The sequence below is a fragment of the Nannobrachium achirus genome, assembly GCF_963921795.1.
Source record: "Nannobrachium achirus genome assembly, chromosome: 15".
Classification (NCBI taxonomy): Eukaryota; Metazoa; Chordata; class Actinopteri; order Myctophiformes; family Myctophidae; genus Nannobrachium; species Nannobrachium achirus.
Genome location: NC_137822.1, coordinates 7,456,051 through 7,477,088, shown reverse-complemented (window position 1 = coordinate 7,477,088; position 21,038 = coordinate 7,456,051). Strand labels below are relative to the sequence as shown.

Sequence of the window (21,038 nt, the reverse complement as noted above, 5' to 3'; positions counted from 1 at the left end):
TGAACATGGTTAAACTCCTCGAGGGTGGTTGGCTGCTGCTGACCACCAGCCACTGGTCAGTCAGTAGGCTACAATTCATAGTAACTCCTCAACATAGACTATGGTACCCACCCCCTTCTGAAATGGGTGTCTGCCAAATTGCAATTCAGGGGGTCCTCAATCTGGCCAGCCATCGTCAAAGAAAAGTTCAGTCGCTCTTTTCACTTGCAGCAATCTTCAAAATGCAGAAGTCTGTAAACGAGAGACTAGGGGGTCCTTGACATGAAAATGTTTTAGAACCACTGGTATTGGTCAGGTGGGCACCTCGGACAGCTGGGCACCTTGTGGTAAAATTTGCTATTTTGTCCAAAATGTAAAAAATAAATATTTGAAAAATTGTCTTACACGTAAAAGAAAGGATACATGATGTGTATTAGTTCATTAGTATTGCCTACTGCCTACCTCCGGACTGTCCGGACTCCAGACTGTAAGTTATATCGTTTGTAAAGGAACTCCTTGAGGGGGTGGCTAGTGACCAGCAGTAACAGCAGCAGCCAGGCAGACCGCATAGCAGCTCATACATAGTATCCTGTATGAGTTTGGGGAACCAGCGGGCTCCTCCCACCCTGCTTTCATGTTCCTGTCTGCAGAGAGGCATGCTGTGAGCGCCTCACACACCAGTCAGTAGCACACACACATACATTACACACACACACTGTAGCAGCAGCAGCAGCAGCAGCAGCAGCACCGCAGCACAGCCGCTGTTCCAGTGGAACTAAAAGACACTGCGCATACCTTTCATCTGTACTACGGAGACCTTCCCCATGCCAGCAACCTGTCGGATGGATGGAGGATAAATAAATTAAGACTCGTAGGGCTTATACTTATCGATATATATTTTTTTTGTAGGGCACAAAACAACAGTTTACGTTACGGTTGAGTGTTCTTTTTGGGGTGGGCAGCTTTTTGTGTTGCCAGGCAAGTGGAGGAAGAAGAAGAAGAAGCCTGAGCAGGTAAGTCAATGTAATGGGTTTGGCCAAGACAGAGACAGAGAGTCAGTGTAACCTTGTGATTATGACATTAAGCGTTTCGGTTGGCAAGTGGCTACAAGAATGTGATTATTACGAGTGTATGACACATTATAGAGGCTACTGTCTCTTTCACTGGCTGTGTGCGATTTTAAATCACATGTTATGGAGATTTTTCCAATTGTTTTGTGTGTGTGTGAGGATGTGACTGGATACTAGCCTAGAAAAATAAATGATAGCTAAATCCAAAATCGCTTGTCACCATAATAACCCCACAACCCACTCGCGGTCGGACGTGTTTGGATCTCGAAAAATGTCAGATCTAGACATTTACAAGCTGGGCACGTGGGTGCCTGGACGGATTGTAACAAATGGACGTGGTTGCAGTGCTGCTATTTGGTCATGTGTTACGATGGGTTTGAGATCTGATTGTAATAGGGACATATTGCTACTACAGCCTTCACACAGATATAGCCAGGTTGATCTGTGTAAATGCTCAATGATTGAAGGATGAGAATAGCCAGTTGTGATTGAACGGATCAGAAACGCATTATACAGTAGGCTATATCAGGTGGAATCAGGGAGGGAGGGAGGGAGGCTATGTGACACATTTACAACGATCTGGACCAGTTGCTGAATATTTGGATCAGTATAAATATCTCCCCTTCTCTCCCTCTCTCTGCTTGGTTGCCAATGTCGTTCGTGTGCGTGCATGTGTGTGTGCGTGAGAGAGAGATCTGGAGAGAGAGGGAGAAGGAGAGAGAGAGAGAGAGAGAGAGAGAGTGAGAGTGTGCATGCGTGCGTGTGTGTGTGTGTGTGTGTGTGTGTGCGTGCGTGTGCGTGCGCGCGCGTGTGTGTTTGTGTGTGTTTGATGGGGGCACACGTGCGTGTATGTGTGCCTTATTGCCTCATGATTTATTTATTCGATTTTAATTCACTTTTCCTATATTATTTGTTTTAGGAGGGTAGCTATTATCTGTGTGACCCCTGCATATGCCTTGTTGTTTCAAATTCCACAGTTTCAGAAATGCAAACCTTTTGTTGCTGTGTAATTGACCGTGGAGTGTCGTTTTTTCAGCTGTTGTGTGTGTGTGTGTGTGTGTGTGTGTGTGTGTGTGTGTGTAGACGTTAAGCTTCACTTTGGTGCTGTCAGACTGTCTGTTGCCTCCCATTCATTCTTCTCTTCACTAACAGTATCCCTGGATAAACATAGTCTTTGTTGTGTATACATATGGACTGAACTACCGGTATAATAGTTTTCAGTTACTTTTGGTCAGAGAAGTGATTATGGTGTTTTTAGCTCAGCAGTGGTGTAAAGTTACTAAGTAGACCTATATTTACTCAAGTACTTAACAATCTTGAGGTATTTTTTCTTTACTTCTAAAGTATTTCCAATTTTCAGTACTTTTACTTCTACTCCACTACCTCTCAGAGGCAAATACATATTGTACTTTTATCACTACAATTATTTGAACACTTTAATCACTAGTTATTGTAGTTATTTTGATTATTATTACAAAACATACATTACACACTTAAGCCCTATAGTACATTTCAGCTCACAAATTGTGAGCTTGCAGATCTGCTGTTTTCTAAAGATTTCTATAGTACATACTGCTTTCATTTTCTACTTTTGGTACTTTAAGTACATTTTGATACCAATATTTTTGTACTTTTACTCAAGTAAATTTTGATACTTTTACTTGAGTACTTTTTCCACCACTGGTTCTCAGCTCAGTTTTTTAAGCTACAAATCAGAGATAATGGATGTAAATCTCTTGACCACGGTGTGGCCTATTTGCATTTCCACTTAAATTTGGTGGACGTGTGTGTAATCAAATGTCATGCGTAATGACCTATTATATTTACGGTCTATGGTAATGACACGTTTCTATATTTCTATGCCCACGTAAATGGTATTCTATGAATGATTGTGGAGATATTCTATTATGCACGTGGGAGGAGAGAGACAGGGAGACAGGGGCGAGAAACGGAGGAAGCTTATAATCAAAGGGAGCACTGGGGTCTGACTTTATTATATGAGGTCAAATTCCACAGCTAGACCCACATCGCATCAGTCATTTTCCTTGCACCCAACTCTCATGTCTGTCTCTATCGTCTTTTTTTCTTCTTCTTCTTTCTTGCACGTACATGAGACAATTTCCACTGGGAGGGCAGTGTTTACTTATAGTGGGATTGGAGTTTGTGACACGAAAGAATGAATGAACTCCCCGGGGCTGAAGCCATGGCTCGCCGCTGGCTCTTCTTAACAAGGGGGAAGTGAGAAATATTGGACCTTGAGCGGGGAGAGACGGGCGTCTGGAATGTCGACAGTGAGGTCTATCTCTCTCTCTCTCTCAAGCACGAGAGAGAACCTGGGGCCGTCAACAAGAATGAAAACACTCTTAATAGAGATGCACAGAATATAGAGAATGAATAGGCCTAGTACTGCAGGGGTTGGTGGTGTTCTATATTTGCCAGAATTAACCTATGGGCTAAAAGAGCTCCCTCTGGGCCATGAGCTTCTTCTCAACCTACTAATGTACGTTAAGTCAATATTAAGGAGCATATCGTCGTTGTGGGGCGGAAACTCTCATCTCCAAGTTTCAAGTTTGTACCTTCTTTCGCAAAGTAAAGCCCTGCTTCATCATACAAGGCCGTCGCACAAAAGTAGTGAAAACAGACGATCTACAAGCACACAACGCCTCGCGGTGCGAGGCGTTGTGTGCTTGTAGATCGTCTGTTTTCACTAGTTTAAATCATTTTCAAAATGTGCAAAACGAACATACAAGGACATACAAGGTTTTCATCCGACAACGACGATATTTGTCTCCGCCAGGCCGAAAGGCTATGTTTTGACCCCGGTCCGTCCGTCTATCTGTGTGTCCCTCCTTTCGTGTGTCCGTCTCTGAACAGCCAATCCCTGGCACCGTTGGCACGATGGTAGTGAAACTGTGCACACACACACTCCCTGGGTGCCAGACCAGAATCTCTGCCCCAAAGTTTTCACATGGGCCTGTTATAGTGCCACCAGGAATGCCGAAGTTGAAAACGGTTGTGAATCACTGCTTTGAGCTGGCGCTGTGGCTGCACAGCGCTCCAAGTATGGGTCACATGCATGCAGTAGCTCATTTCCCCAAGGGGATCGCTGCAACTACCTTTTAGTTTTTTTAAACCACACATTTATCCATCTTTTTAGGATTGCCATCGATCAATTTTGTAGTCAAGGATTTGGTTTTCTAATCAATTAGTTTACTTAATCGACAAATCTGTGCAACTTGAGTTGACCGAGTGCCATGTGAAGGGCACATCTTTAAGTCCCTGGGAAACTATTCTAAAGAAATGAACTCAGTATGGAGGAATAAACAAACAAAGATTGTCTAACCAGTAACCGCGTCTCTTGTTCAACAAACACCAAACCAAACAATCCATTGATTATCAATGAAGGGGCATGCCAGCCTCACATCTTCTCCAATTCCTGGCAGGTCCTCAGCGGTTGTTGTGGGTGATGATTCGTTGCTGTGAAAGTAGGGTGGTACACATTCTTGTCTGTGTCTGTCCAGTCCATGTCTCACTAAACAGAACATTACAGCCCTCAGTGTCATTCTATGAAGGTCAGTCATAAGCTGAGCCATTTGACCACCCTCTGCACCTACAGTATGACTGCTTGTTACTGGGCGTCAGTCTCATTCTTCAGAAATGTCTCCAATGTTTGTCTAATGATCAGACTCTATAGTCCAAGGTCGCGTGACTCATACATACAACAGTGCCACTGGAACGGTGTTCCATGTTGTTGTGGGGTGGCTCGGGGAAAAAAAAAACGGTACTTTCCCAGCATCAAGTGAGTCAAGCTGAACAAAGCAAAAATGTCAACATGCATGAGGTTGAATTCTCTTCGTTCTATATGCCCTTAGTTGCTCTCTGGGTGGTTTCACAGGAGGCATGAGTGGACGCTTGAAGAGATGTTGTTGAACTTTGGTGGAACCAAGGGGGTACACGTTATTACTTATAGGCTAGGCGTTAAAGTCCAAATAATGTCTCTCATCTTTATCCGTTGGTTCTGTGCTCTGACTGAGCGAGTGACCAGAAGAAGCGATTCCTTTCGCTCAACAGATCACGCGTTTAGCACATAATAATGAAGGCAATCAAATTGCAGATTCTGCCAATGAATAAAAACAAATCTATAGCCTATACTGGGGTACAACAATTCTCATGCTATGCTTGACAGTAGTTCTGAAGTAAAACAAAAGCTGACAGGTCACCATATCCGTGTAACCCGAGCGTCTGCACCTGTAGGCAGGAATCACGATTCGACACATTGTAGATCTGCTGTTTCCGGCACGCGACTTAAAGTGTAAATCAGGCCCTATTGTGAAGTGTTTTCCAGGTAATAATGAGTCTGGAGAAGGTGAAGGTGGGGTAATTTCCTATGGCTTGTTGCGAGGTAATTAGAACGGTGTAAAGAAAACGTTAAGGGAGGGAGGAGGGGGTGCATGATCCCCATTAAACACAAGAACACAGTCACACACACACACACACACACACACACACACACACACACACACACACACACACACACACACACACACACACACACACACACACACACAGAGCAACAGGAAGAGGCGTGCGTGGGGGATTTTGTCAGAGGAATGAAGATACAAACAGGAGGTTTGTCTGCGTGTGCGTTCGTGTGTGTGTGTGTGTGTGTGTGTGTGTACGTACGCGCGTGTATGTGTGCAAGGGGAAATAGGGGGGGGGGGGGGGTGGTTGTCGGGGGTGTGAGATTCACCCTGGTGAGACTTGCTCCTTTACGCATTCCAGACATTCCAGCCACCGGGACGGTTGAGGCTCCTCAGCCCTCTTCTTGTAGCGTTGGGGGGGTTGAGGGGGGGTCTGCTGTTGGAGAAGGTCTTTATGTTGCTGGGGGTCACACGGGCATGCCTTCCCTTCACTTTAAACAGAAACCCCAGACCCTGTCATTTAGGAGGCCATGGGAACAAGGAGCTCAGCGCAGACCAGCGCTTCTAAAGTTACAACGCAACAGATAACGAGCTGAACACTGTCAGAGCAGTGTTTCCCCCCAATAATGGGTCGCCGGGGTCCATTTTTGGGGTTTGCGGTTTCCTACAATTCTTTTTTTTCTCCATCCCTTGAGAAAATAATCTATAAAAGGGAGACACCAAATGTATTCTGGGAACCCCTGTTTTTCCTGTCAGCTCTCCTGCTCACACTCACTCGCGAGGTAGTTTAATTCCCGTCCCATCCATCCTTCTCTTGTTTTGTTGCATTTCCAGGCGTCTTGATACTAGTAAAACCAGCAACAGGAATCAATTAAAGTCCAAACATATCTAGAGCTAGAATGACACCACAATGAGGAAACAACTCTTGTCTCGCTCTCAGACAGTTTGATGCAAACAAAAGACAGCTTTGTTAAGGTACAGCTAACAAATGGAAAAATACTCTTTCCACCTTTTGGCTTTCACCAATGGCTGTGAAGACCTTTTAAGCCAATTCACAGCTCCTATGTAGCTGACTGAAGTGTCTTGAACTGCGTTTGTCTTGTGTCTTGTTTTTAACCTTCTCCAGCACTAGGGGTGGGCGATATTGGTGATAATTATCGTTGAGACGATACAATGTCTCTATACGATATGCCTTTTCAGAGGTATAGTATATATCGTGATACAATTGAGGGAGCCTTGTAAAAAATCCTGTTTAATCATTAATACAGAGATTCATTGCCGAATTCAATTAAACCTGCGTTTTGGTCAAAATCATAATTTCTCAAACTTTAAAATGTCAAGGTCTCCACTTAACTCTGACAGTATACAAATGTAACCAAATGGACCCGTCAGAGTTACATACTTGTAAGGGTCAATTTAGACCTCTCAAAAGGAACCCAGATAGTTTTTCAAGTAACTTGAAAAATAACCATAAAAACCAACGTGAAAAAGAATCATGATAAAATCGTGTATCGTGATACAGCTTGGGAAAATACTGTGACATTGTATTTTTCCATATCGCCCACCCCTATCCTGCACTGTAATCTCATTCTCTTAGTTTTCCATTTTCTTTTAACTTCTTATGTTTAATTGTATTCAAATGTCCTTCTACAATGTTTACTTTGCACTGTCTGAGGCTGTGTGTCCAACAAAAATGTTGTTTTTCTTTCCCAGCCACTGACAATAAAAACGCCAGAGCGCGGCGCAATTCCAGCATGGCGTATTTGCGCGTCGCTCCCATTTAAAACAATTCAAACCATCTACACAGGGAGAGAAAACACCCCTGTGGACACAGCCCCATTTAGTGCTGTGTCTTAATGTTTATGTAGGGTGGTGGGTGATGATGGAAGCAGTCACACCTGGCCTAAGTCACACTAATTAGACTCAGAGCTGGGTGTGACTGACTACAAACCTGTTTTGCATCCATCCTCTAGTTCTAATCTAAACGATACACACAGGATAAGCTTAAGTTAAAACATAGGAAAATATAACATAAAACTACAATAAAATCCCCGGTTGCCGGTTGGTTAAATTAAAACGTAAGATTTATGGTGTCCATAACTTGTGTGTCTCGCGATTTCTTTCTAAAAGCGTGTTTAGACTCGGAGATTGTTTTATCAACATAGGCAGTCTTAACGCTTCATATTTTGTGTAAAACACCTTTGAATTGCCTTGTGGTTGGAATGCGTTATACAAATAAACATACCTTTGTTCTGACAAAGTCGTATTATGGGTCTTTGCACAACTTGTTATTGTAGACATACAGTATATGAGTTCAGGAGGGACGACCATTAGGTTGAATGGGCTTTATTGACAAGAATGAAGCATACAAGCAGCAATATAGCACATAGAGATAAGCAGCAAATACAGCAGCAACTAATGACATGAGCAGCAGATAGCATAATGAAATAAGCAGCAAGCATGGATAAATGCAGCACTATCTAAACTTCAAGCGGAACCTAGGAGTGGCATATGGATTCTACCATCGGATCAGTGTACCGCGGGTCACGATATATATAACGTTATATCGTGAATTAAGCTCTCCGTGGACACATGATCCGATACCCCCAGCGGGGATAAGCATAATCCATTGAGGTGGACGCTGGGGATGGCGGTGGGGCAGCGTTGAGCTTAGCAACTGACTATGGCTGTGCAGCTAGGTCTAATGTACTCTGGGTAAAGGGGGGGGCTGAGGCCGCTGGCCCCCGCCCCCCCGGCGCGCTGTCAACCCTTAGCTCGCCCCTCCTGAACTAGCTACGTCATGACTTCCTGCGCTCAATTTCAGGAGGGACGACCATTAGGTTGAATGGGCTTTATTGACAAGAATGAAGCATACAAGCAGCAATATAGCACATAGAGATAAGCAGCAAATACAGCAGCAACTAATGACATGAGCAGCAGATAGCATAATGAAATAAGCAGCAAGCATGGATAAATGCAGCACTATCTAAACTTCAAGCGGAACCTAGGAGTGGCATATGGATTCTACCATCGGATCAGTGTACCGCGGGTCACGATATATATAACGTTATATCGTGAATTAAGCTCTCCGTGGACACATGATCCGATACCCCCAAAGAAAGGACCCACGCGGGTCCCCCCCCAAAACACGCAATGCTTTAGAATCCATAAGGCTCCTAATCATCGGTGAGGATGATTTGTTTCCGCGGGCCTAACAGCTTGGACACTGCTGTGACCAGAAGCGCATATAACTAAACTAACCTATCTAAGCATACATACATTGCGCCCAGCACCCAGAATACTTTGTTAATTAATATACATTTTATTATATTTTTCATTTTTAATTTTTACATGATTTATGCAGCCCTTTTTTAATATTCTACCACCCCCGACCACCTTGCTTTGCAAGAGAGGAAAACCTCCCCCAGTATACATGGGCTCCGCCTGAATTAAACGCGCAACCTATCGGGGGCGCGTGCCCCGAGTAACGCAACAGAAGCAGCAAATAAAACACGCAACCTATCAGGGGCGCGTGCCCCGAGTAACGCAGCAGAAGCAGCAAAATGAAACCCTATGGAACAACCCTGCCAACAGTGCCTGCAGCACCGTTAGCATCAGCAGCAGAAGCGTTAACTGAAGCGCGTCCGACTTCGGCTTGGAACCCTCGCGCCTCGGTCAGTCCTGTGCTGTGTGTGCTTGATAGCTTGGCGTGCAGGATCCCGAGTTAGCTGAGGGCACCAGAAGTGCTGGTGGAGTGGCTGCTCCGATCCGGAGAGAATGCAGAGTGAAGAGGGGCGGGCCGCAAATCTGGCAGCTCTCTCCGGGGGTCGTGTGACGAGGACGTCGGGCAGACAGCCCGGTGTTCAGCATGGACATGAAAGGAGAGAAGGGAGAGTTAGTTCTGCGACTGACACTGGTGTACCTTCCCTGCTTTAACTGCGAGCTGCAATCTTCAGAGAACATGTGCTAGTCACATCTTAAGCCTGGCCTTGGTGACCGCATGTGCTTGCCGCAGAAAATACAATCTTAGCTTTCGCTGACCATAACAATGAAGCCGCGCCTAGGGTCGCTGACTTTTAGGATCACGGAGAAGTTTTCGCAGCCCGCAGCGCTCTGCTGCAGAGTCTGCTGCTGCACATATAAGAATCTCCACGAGATACCCATCTTGACCTTTAAAGGCAAGCTATGCAAGCCTAGAGAGCGGCTAAAGCCCAACATTCAGAACAAGTAAGTCGTTGCTAAGTAACTATGGTTGCCTATTATAGCAAGCTTAGAGCGCGGCTGAACGCTCACAGAATCGAACAAGCAAATGCGTTGCTATTTACCTGCTAGAGTGTGGCTCCTCAGTGCATCTGGGAAAGCTGCAGCTGGCGAGAGGAATGGAGTTCCCGCCGCTGGTGCTGAAACTGCAGCTTCCCACGTTCCCTTGCGACCTGGCGGTGGTGACGACGGTCACAGCCTGACAGCGCCCCCGGAAGATGGGCCGGCACCACAGGCTTCCAGCACGACGCAGCGCTGGTTCATGCTCATGGTAGCAGCAGTAACAGCATTAACTGATGCTGTAGCGGGTGGGCGGGCAGCCGGACGGACGGGAGGGCCGACAGGCAGGTGGGAAGGCAGGCAGGCGGGCTGGCGGTAGGCCACTTCCGTCTGCTGAATATGACGCGTGCAGGCAGGCGGGCGGGCAGGCAGGCAGGCAGGCAGGCAGGCAGGCAGGCAGGCTGGCAGCCCATGGCAGCGGCAGAAGCAGCGGAAGCTGTAGCAGCAATGCCCTCTCCAGTGCTAACCGACTCCTGACTGGTCTCCTGGAATTGTGCAGTAGTGGACGAAACTATAAAGACAAACAAATTAGCAGAAAACACTCAGCCGCTGCGGCGCGACGCTGCAATGATGAGCAGCTGTAGCAGCAGCTATGCAGCGGCCCCAGCAAGAAGCTGAAAGGACAAACATTATGTTAGCAGCAACATGTAGCAGCCGTGGCCCGAATCTATAAAGAAAAACGCGATTTAGTGAAACATGTAGCAGCTTTAGCATAAAGCTGCACTGCTGACCTGATGCCGTGGCAGGTGGCATGCCGCAGCTCCGGCCTGGAGCTGTAATGATAAATATGTTAGCGGAAAACCTCAGCAGCTGCAGCGCCATGCTGCTATGGCGACCTGCTGTAGTAGCAGCTATGCAGCAGCTCCAGCACGAGCTGAAAGGATAGAAATGATGTTAGCAGTTAGACATGTAGCAGCCGCAGCAAGGAGCTATAAAGTAAACACGATTAATGGAACCTGTAGCCGCTTTAGCATAAAGCTGCCATGATAACCTGGTGACGTAGCCGTGGGCCTGCAGCCACTCCGGCCTGGAGCTGCAATAATAAACAGAATGTTAGCAACCAACAAGTATTAGCTTTAGCATGAGCTGAAAGAAAACATGATGCAGCATTTTACAAGCCTCAGCCTTAGCTGTAATTATTAGCAGTTATGCTAGCGCGCAGCCGCAGGTTGAGTGGAGCTACCAATAGCTGAACTATAGGAGACATTATAGTATCTGACTGTAGCAGCGGCAACAAGAGCCACTAGCACCATAATGTGACCATTTTAGCCTCCAAGATAGCAGCACAACGGATAAGGAGAATCCTGGATATGAACATGAAGTTACAGCAGTCATGTAGCAGCTTAAGCGTGAGCTGAAAACCAGCACTGAAGCCAAGTGCAGCGGCTACGGAACCACTACTAGAACATACAGTGTGCTCTGTGACCCAATACTATAACCTTAGTTTGAACCAAATATTTAAATGAAATCCCTTTAACTTCTGATACACTGGTAGCAGCTTTAACATGCAGCAGTACCGATAACTTGATGGTGTAGCAGCGGACCAGCAGCGCTTTGGCCGGGAGCTGTAATGATACAAAATAATTTAGTATCAGACACGTGGGAGCTGAGCCCGCACTGCCCAGATAAGCATGATGTCCGCAACCTACAAACGGTAGCATCAGTTGTAATTATTGCAGCGATTACCGCAGCATTAGCTTGGGTAGAGCTAGCTACAGACGAAACCACGGAGACATGACAGCATCCAACTGCGGCAGCGGCAACCATTGCCTATTTACTTAGCATTTAATATAGCAGAACAACTGACAACTTAGAACTTATCAAGCCCTAACTAAAAGCTTGCGGTGCGAGGAAAGCTGATGAGCTGCATCTGATGGATGCTGAAACTGAAGAGAATATCCAGCTGGAGCTACCAAGCATTTAGATAAGACTACGATTCCCTGCATGCACCAGCGATTCCGACTGGTGACGTCAGGACAGTAAGCGGACTCAAACATTACTTGCACGTAAGCTATGGCACCTAGCTTGCGGGTTTTCCTCCTCCCAGGAGCCCACGCAGACATACATCCCCTATAGGCTTCTCAAAGAGAGGCGATCACTGTTTTTAATAATTCATCCCGCGAGGGCTTCTGCGCCACGGTAACTGGCAGCAGCACTACTGTGGTCCAAGAAGTGACATAAACCATTTATTAGCTGCTATGGTATAGCAACTAGCACCTCGTAAGCAGCAGCTGTTAAGGCGGCCCGACAACTTACACATAACCCGAGGCGAGGCAGAAGCAATATAGGCCCCATACTAACTAGATTAAGCACGCTGCGAGCGAAGCTTGAATCGACTGCTTCCTCCTGATAGAGAACTACATTACCCACATGCAGCGCTTAGTATTTGCTGCCGAACGTCAGCCGTAAATCACCGCTTGACGTGACTCGGCTAGCTCAGATGCTAGGTGAACGCTGCCGTTTACAGACACCTGCAACCTACAAACTGAATCCTCCTGGCGTGATTCATTACTTGCTACGGGGCCACGTTTTCACGCTGGCCGCCGCTCTATGCTTTGACATGGCTAGCACATTGATGTGCTAGCCATTGATGTGCTAACCTGATGCTCCACGCTAGCCGATACGGCCCGCGCCGTCGCAAAGTACTGGCACTCATATCGACAACCCAACGACTGAGATTACTTTAACTCATGTGTATTTTAACTCATGGTAGCCCAATAAAGGCCCACCAGGGCACAAATAAGATAGCATTTGGCCCGTACGTAGCCACAGCCAACTTCTATGATACTGAGTTTACCTTTAGCAACATTAGCAAAGCCTGTAGCAACATTAGCAAAGCCTGTAGCAACATTAGCAAAGCCTGTAGCAACTTTAAAATAGCTTTAGCAACAAACAACTGAAATTACCGAATTCAGCTAGGCACCAGCAATGCTAGCAAGAAATATGAGCCTTGCAACAGTAGTTTAGAATTCAGCGATTACCAGAATAACAATCTCATAACTACCCATGCGACTTGGCCAAGAACACAGCTTCTAGCATCCAGTGATTACCAGAATAACAACCTCAACCTTCCCAACAACCTGGCCAGAACACAGCTTCTTAACTAAGTTAGTTTGGCAGCTAAGAACATGACATAAGCAATAGTAGATAGCCGAAACAGACAGAAATACTCAGCCAAGTTAGGCACCCTCTCGGAGCGGTGCATGGGCAGCAGCACAGCTTCCAGCAGCAACAGGTGTGGCACCTGTGTGTGTCCTGCAGCGTTGAGCTTAGCAACTGACTATGGCTGTGCAGCTAGGTCTAATGTACTCTGGGTAAAGGGGGGGGCTGAGGCCGCTGGCCCCCGCCCCCCCGGCGCGCTGTCAACCCTTAGCTCGCCCCTCCTGAACTAGCTACGTCATGACTTCCTGCGCTCAATTGAGCGTACACAAAACTTTGGTTTTATTATGTCAAGAGATTCTGAACATCATAGTAGTAGCCACCCATACAGAGAAGCCCAGCTGTATCCTTATTAGAATAATAATCACCCTGAGGTCCGGGGACCCCGCAGAGGGGTCCTTGAGGGGGTTCCCGGCGGGTCTGCTGCTAAATGATAGGTAGTTAGGTCCCGATAGAACCAGATGTTCATTAGTCTTAGAGTGTACCAATGGAACCAAATGGATCTGTACACTCTCAGAGTTCAAATAACACTGGTTTATGGTTTATATTGGAGTCTCAGAGATTGGAGGGGACATTTTTTTTATAAAATAATATAATATCTGGGCTCCTTCAAATAAGAACGATTGATAGTCCCTGCTGTATCAATGCAGTCTATCTCAGGGCTCAGGTGTAGAGTGACAGGTTAGGTAGAGTTGGCCAGATGGCAACTGTGAGGTTCCCAGTTGGATCCCGAGCTCCTCCAGAGTTTACTGTCAGGTTTTTCCGAACGTGCAGCTTTCCGAACTCAAATTTTGGGTAATGCTTTTTTAGAAGTTGTGAGTGACGCCATTTTATAGTTGAAGCGAACGGTGGTCGGATACAGTATGGACAGGCCTTTAGTGTCGAAGTGTCCTTGAGCAAGACTCAGTGAACCCCTAGTTGCTCCCGATGAGCAGGTTGGTGCCTTGCATGTTTTTCTCCGCCATCGGTGTATGAATGTGTGTGTGAATGTAATTTGGATAAAAAGCGCTATATAAATGCACCATTTACCATTTACAACGTAACCAATGTCTCTGTTTCCTCTCTTCTTCTCCGCAGACCTTCGTCGGGATTAACGGGATTCGTGTGGCGTTCAACGTGACCTCTCTCCTCTCCTCTCCGTCCAGCCATGTCGGGTCATCAGGTGTCTCGCGGGCCGGCGCTCAGCAGCTGCTTCTGACCGAAAACCCCCAACCCCGTTTTATCGCAACGAAGATGTCAGCGTGCGGCGACTTTGCAGAACACGTGTGGAAACCGGGCTCCTGTAAGAACTGCTTCCACCCGCTCAGCGCCCATCTCCGGTCCCGCCGCGGCGGGGGCCTGGGCGGGGGCGCGGCGCCGCCGGCGGTCTGCCTGAGGGCCAGCGTGGGAGGAGGAGGCGACGAGGAGGATGGCGTAGCGTCGCCGTCGCCCTACAGCAAGCCCACCATCGCTGTCAAACCCACCATGATGAACGCAGACACCAGCGACCTGATGACTGATGTCAACATGAACATAGAGCAGGTGAGGTGATGACTGATGTCAACATGAACATAGAGCAGGTGAGGAGATGACTGGGTGGAAAAATTACAAAAAGGTTCTCACTTAAGTAAAAGTATCAATACTTCAACGTAGAAGTTACAAGTTACACAAGTCCGGAATTAGTAAAAGTAAAAGTACAAAAGTATTGGTTTTATAATAAAATGTCACAAAATCTTTTGAAAATAGCAGGTCTACAAGCTCAAAACACATTATCAGCTTGTAGATTGTCAAATGAACAAAATATATACAGTATAGGGCTGAAGTGGTTAGTGTGTTTTTAATAATAATCCAAAGTAACTAAAGTTTTCAAATAATTGCAGTGGCGTAAAAGTACAATATTTGAGATGTTGTGAAGTAGAAGTAAAAGTATAGAAAATTTGAAATACTCCAGTAAAGTAGAAGTACCTCAAAACAAGGTTCCCTGCAGGTTTCAGCAGGGAAGGAACCCTTATGGAGCCCTCTGTACAATTTATTTCATTTGCTACACTGTCAGAGTTACATGACCACTGAGGATCTTTACAGATTGTGGTCCCAAAGACCTGTAAGGGAATGGGGCTTATACATGTCAAACCGACGGACCTTGAAATTAAATCATCTGCAGAATCACTGCATTATATTATTCATGTATTAATTCAGGTATCTATCCTCTGGTGTGCGTGCCTGTGTGTGTGTGTGTGTGTGTGTGTGTGTGTGTGTGTGTGTGTGTGTGTGTGTGTGTGTGTGTGTGTGTGTGTGTGTGTGTGTGTGTGTGTGTTGTGTCACGCGTGCGTCAGGAGAACCCAAAGAGCCCGGCGCAGCACCTGGGCCTGAAGAAGCTGCTGGACCTCTCCTCTCTCTACATCGACAGCAACGGCTGCGGCCTCCAGAGTCCCGGCTCCGGAACCAAGATGGGCTACACCACCTGCTTCTCCCCCGGCCCCTTGTCCCCTAGCGGGCCCTGCCTGGGCCCCTTGTCCCTCGCGGCCCTGCCCAAAGAGCCCGTGGTGATTGGAAACATCTTTGTCACCCAGGAGGAGGGCCGCGGTGGCCCTCAGAGTCTGAAAGTGAGTCCCGTCGCCGGGCAGATCATCACCACCCCCACGAGAACTATCAAGAGCACTTACAACGGAGGTGGTGTGAGCCCTGCCAAGGCAAACCACCAAGAACTCAACCAGAAATCTGCAGAGAGAGCTTTAAACGTCACTAATCCCGGCGTCCACAGCAACGGCGTCAGCGGCGCCGGGACTTCTGATACCGTTATCACTTCTATCCCTTCCGCTTCCACAACCTTCACCTTTGACACGGTTACCCACAACCCCCGGCCGTGCGTTCCCACTCCCACCTCCAGCCTATCGGATTCCTCCTGTTCTTATCGTAGCAGCACAGACTCCCTGGCGGGGCCCGACAGGTCGGGCTCGGGAGGAAGGCGGGCGGGTTCCGAGAGTCCCCGGAGCCCCGTGGCGAGTCCACAATCACCCCCCCACACCCCCAACGGACAGCCACGGATGGAGCCCATATACGCCGAGAGCACAAAGAGAAAGCGCAGGCCGCAGCTCAACGGAGAGCAGTCTCATCATCAGACTCCGAGCCAGGCGTCCTCGCCGGAGCGCCGCGAGCCGGAGCCGTCGCCGGCGGAGGGCCAGAGGGCCACCATCACTGTCATGGCCGCCCGCACGGAGGAGAACAACCGGACGTTCTACCTGACCAGCCCCGACTCGGCCGTCAGCACGCAGTGCCACTTCAGCCCCACCGCCCTCAAAGACGCCGGCGGCGCCCCAGTGTTCCACTGGCCCAGTCCCGCTCATCACGCCGGCCCCGGCGGCGGCCTGAGCGCGTCGGAGAGCAGCCTCTCGGCTCTCTTCCAGGCCAAGCCTCAGTCCAGCCCGCCCATCCCCCCCAAGAGGAACATGCGCTCGCCGAAGCTCGGCGCCTCGAGCCTCTCGCCGAGCACCTCCTCCTCCACCTCCTCCTCCACCTCCTCCCCGGTCCCGCTCCCCGACCTCCCCATGCTGGTCCTCCTCTCTCCCAGGGAGGGCCACCTCAAGCCGCACACCGAGAACCACGGAGCGGAGCGGCGGCACAAGCCCAGCCACCACGGCTCCGGCTGGAACTGTCGCATCGAGGAGGAGGAGGAGGACGACGACGCGAGGAAAGAGGGGGACGCGAAGGAGGCGGCAACCTCTTCTTCTTCCCCCTCTTCCAGGGCGACGGCGGGAGCGGTCAACGGCGCCGCCGCCGCTTGGAGGGAGGCCAGGGATTGGAGGGCGGCTCACGGCGGGCCCCCCCCACCTCCTCCTCTGGTGACGGAGCCAGGCACGGCCCCTCTCCCCCTCCTCCTCCCGCCCGCTGCTGCTGCCGCCCCCGACAATGGTGCCTGTCAGGGGCAGAGTGAGGGCACGGAGCCCGAGGAGCAGGAGGAGGGCAAACATAGCGGGAGCATGCTGGCCAAGGCAGCGCTGCTGCAGGCAGCCACCGGGAACCATGAGCCCTGTCCACCGCCTCCTCCACCCAAGAAACACCACCGGTAAGAAAAGAACCATTCAATTCAATTCCGTTTTCAGTTCAAAGGTGGTTTATTGGCATGATAAAACATCAGTGGTTGTCAAACTTTCAAATGTCAAGGTCTCCCCTTAACTCTGACAGTGTACAAATGGAACCAAATGAATTTGGTTCCATTTGTACGCTGTCAGAGTTACAGACTTGTATGGGGCAATTTAGACCCTGCTAAAGGAACCCACAGAGTCCCTGGAATCCACTTTGAGAACCACTGGTTTACATTGCCAAAACAAGTGTCAAAATATGAACGGTTGCAAATGGGGAGCATATTTACAGTTGGAGGGGATGCAGCATCACATAGCATTGTTTTATACCTGTTATATATACAGGGTATATAAAGCTTTTTGTAACAAATAGCAGCAATCTTTTGCAGTCGCTTTGGTACAAATAGCACCATTCACTGACCTCCTCTCTTCATGTTAGGACCAATATTGAAAATAGCCTTCAGGAAATAGACATCGACAAGCTCAGTGGGCTTGTAGTTTGGCTATTTTTGCTTTTTTATTTTAGATTTGGATAATCTTTTGTCTATTTTTGTCTTCAGTATATACAGTACTGTACTGACATGCCCAGAACAGGGACAGCGGGTTAAAAGGGGTTAAGGTCTTGTCCTCTCTTTGACTCAGTTGTTGCCCAGGGAGCGAGCAGAGAAAGCAGGACACAGTGACTGGAGAGGAGGGCTGAGAAATGTTTATTCATTGTTTGTTATTAGAAATAAAGGGCCAAAAATAATCTCCAACAAAAACATTGCTGCAGGGATCCGAGGGCATAGACAAGTCAAGTTGCAGCAGTCTGGAATTCATATTAAAAAATTCCATTCTAAATGCTTGTGTATTCCTTCACCAGTATGTAGAAGGATGTTTTCTTTTAATGAATTTCCAGAATGGATTTGTATGTTATTTCCCCACAATTTGAACCAAAAGTGGGATAGTGGGGTAGTAGTTTGGGGATGCCAAACGATGACCTACTGAGCATTCATCTATTGTCCATGTCCAACACACTGTGTGCTGCAGTGTGTGACATCGCGCCAGGCATTGTTCACATCCTTTCTGTTTGACAGGCCGTGTTTTGTGTGCACTGTGCACACATATATATTTGTACTGTACGTATGCATGACATAACGTAACGTGACGTTATGTGACGCGATGCAACACGACACAACGTGATGTGACGTGACATGACGTGCTTGCCATAGTTGCCCGTTTCTTGCATATACTGTAGATATTTATGTTGTTTGTGAGGTGTTAACTTGTAACACATTGTTGTTCGTTTGGCCGTCAGAAAGTGTGCATTCTGTTCATTGAATGTAGTCTATGTGGTCTCCATAGAGAACCATTTGGACCACATTAGACTTCTGACCTAAAGTGTGCTTGTAGATCTGAGTCTCCAGACAGGCACAACCTGCTGTGCTGTGTGTGTGTGTGTGTGTGTGTGTGTGTGTGTGTGTGTGTGTGTATGTATTAGTATACTTGTGAGGGACAAATGTACCAACAACTAAGTAGAATTTGTGAAATAGACCTGTGAGGATCATTTTTATGGCCCTTACTCCTCACGGAGAGTTTAACTTCTAGACTTAGGAAAAGATTAGGAAAACATTGGGGCTGTAGTTATCATTAGGATTTGGCATTTAGAAGTTACGTTTAGGGTTAGTTTTGTGGAGTTATTCAAAGTCACGCATGAAAAAAGCAGATCCACAGACGAGTTGGAGCTTTTTAGCCTCCTCACAAGTATAGTATAGTAATACAAGCATATCGTCACTGTCGGGCAGAAACCTCGTATCTCCAAGTTTCAAATGTGTACATTTTATCGCAAAGTAAAGCCCTGCTTCCCATACAAGGCCGTTGCACAAAAGTAGTGAAAACAGCTGATATACAAGTGCGAGGCGTTGTGTGCTTAATTGTAGATCGGCTGTTTTCACTAGTTTAAATATTTTTTTAAAATGATAAATGCAAAACGAACGGTTTTGGACATACAAGATTTTCACCCGACAACGACGATATGCGTGCGTGCGTACGTGTGAGTGTGTGTGTTTGTGTGTGTGTGTGTGTGTGTGTGTGTGTGTGTGTGTGTGTGTGTGTGTGTGTGCTGCGCTCGTGCGTTTGTGTGTGTGTGTTCACACACACGTGCTCAGTACTTCCTTGCTTTGTGCAGCCATGCCAGTGACCCCTGCAGCGCTCTCTCCTTTCATTACATGATTATTCAGCCTTGAATCAGCCTTCTTTCTGTCGCTGTGTATTTCCTTACAATGCATTCCCTGTTCCATTCAAAATACTAACAGTGTGACTTTTTCCAATTCTAATTTACACACAAACAGGCCTGTCAAATTGTTCCGTTTGCTGTGTCACGTTGCTGTACATGTTGTTTTGGTTGCCACTGTAAAACAATAGACAGAACTGTGGAGAAAGAAGAAAAAAAGACACAGGCCTTGTGTCATTGATACCGGCTCACAAAGACAAAACTGTGTCTTTTTACAGTAGCTAATAGAGATGGATCATTGAGCATCATCATTAATCATATGTACGGTATAGTGGTGCTAAGGCTATCTGCAAAGTAACTAGAAGCCCAAGTTTTCAAATAAATGTAGAGTAATAAATGTACAATATTTGGATCCGAGATATAGTGGAGTAGAAGTAAAAGTATTGGAAATTGGAAATACTCAAGTAAAGTACCTCAAGATTGCACAGTACTTAAGTAAATGTACTTAGTTACTTTACAACACTGCTGTTATCCATTAACCACGTCGGACGACGGTGTCTTCTTGTTGCAAAAATAGCCTCAAGCTCACAACCCGTCACGATGTGAAGCTTCATGATTGGCTATTTTAGCTATTTTTGATTTTTTTTTAATGTTTTTGCCTATAATAACATTCCCAAAGCAGGGGTGTCAGGGTTAATATTAACACAGACAGTTTAAATACAGGCTCTTTTTTGTTTTTGGTTCAGGAGATATTGGCGATGTTTTAGCATCATTTTGGTGACCTAACATATGTTTAAGTTGCTTCAATGACAGTGTGTGATCCTCTTTGACCCACTATTTTAACACAAGGCTCATATTCTGTGGTTTGATGTCTCCATACCCATAGCAGAAAGAGAATATATAATATTGGTTTTGCCCGTTATTAGTGCATCAAGTGCTCTCCAGGACAGGCCTTGTTTTGCCCTGGTGCAGATGTTCAGCTGTACGACGACACTATAAATTCCTGAGCACCTTGATGAGCACATGTGTTCCTTCCAGCACCTTGGGCCGCCAGGGTCAATAAAAGCCTGGCTGCTTTTCTGCTGTTCACGTCAGCACTTTTCCAAAGACACCTTCTCAATTTAAATCTGAAGTAGGCAGCACTGTTAACTATTCACAGACAGATAGACAGACAGACAGACAGACAGACAGACAGACAGACAGACAGACAGAGATTTCCTAAGGGTAATTCAGTTGTCATAGCAGCACCGCAACAAGGATGAAACAAAAGTACAGAGTAATCCGTGAGAATGCCAAAACGGCAAAGCTCGCCCCTGGGCGAATGTGGCGGTATTCGTGTGGTATTCCTAAAAGTAACTTCAGTAAACTATGCCTAAACCTAACCTTATTCCTAAACGTAACCTCAGTAAAACTATACCCTAAACCTATTTCTTCCGGTTAAATTTGTTTTTGGAATACATTTAATAGAGGGTATGCACGTGACATCATCATCATACCCAGAAGTTATGCGGGAACGCCTACTGAGTGGCAAAAAACTACTTTCTGGCCTTGATGTCCCATACATGCAAACATAAATCTATCTATAACCTATAGTTAGGCCCAAATCAGAAATTAGCCTACAAAAACAAATATGTTGATACATACTGTACATGTACTGTAAGCCCCTCCCATACACTAAAATGTGTACCCGGCCTGAATGGGTTAAACAACATTAAACTCACTTTGCCACTCAATTTGCCACTTGATCTGCCATTCACGTTATGCATGCGCATACCCTCTATATGTATGCTTCATCTCTCTCTCAGCTAAGGGGTCCATG

At 46.9% G+C, this 21,038-nt stretch overlaps 1 protein-coding gene across 1 annotated transcript; it reads left to right on the top strand.

Annotated features, from left to right (window-relative positions):
* Positions 1–720: 720 nt before the first annotated feature.
* Positions 721–16,995, top strand: prag1 (PEAK1 related, kinase-activating pseudokinase 1; the record flags this gene model as incomplete). Its single annotated transcript, XM_080743340.1, has 3 exons — positions 721–992; positions 14,027–14,470; positions 15,262–16,995. The coding sequence occupies exons 2-3, from the start codon at positions 14,183–14,185 to the stop codon at positions 16,993–16,995; spliced, it is 2,022 nt and encodes a 673-aa protein (XP_080599466.1). The 5' UTR covers positions 721–992; positions 14,027–14,182.
* Between the last annotated feature and the right edge of the window lie 4,043 nt (positions 16,996–21,038).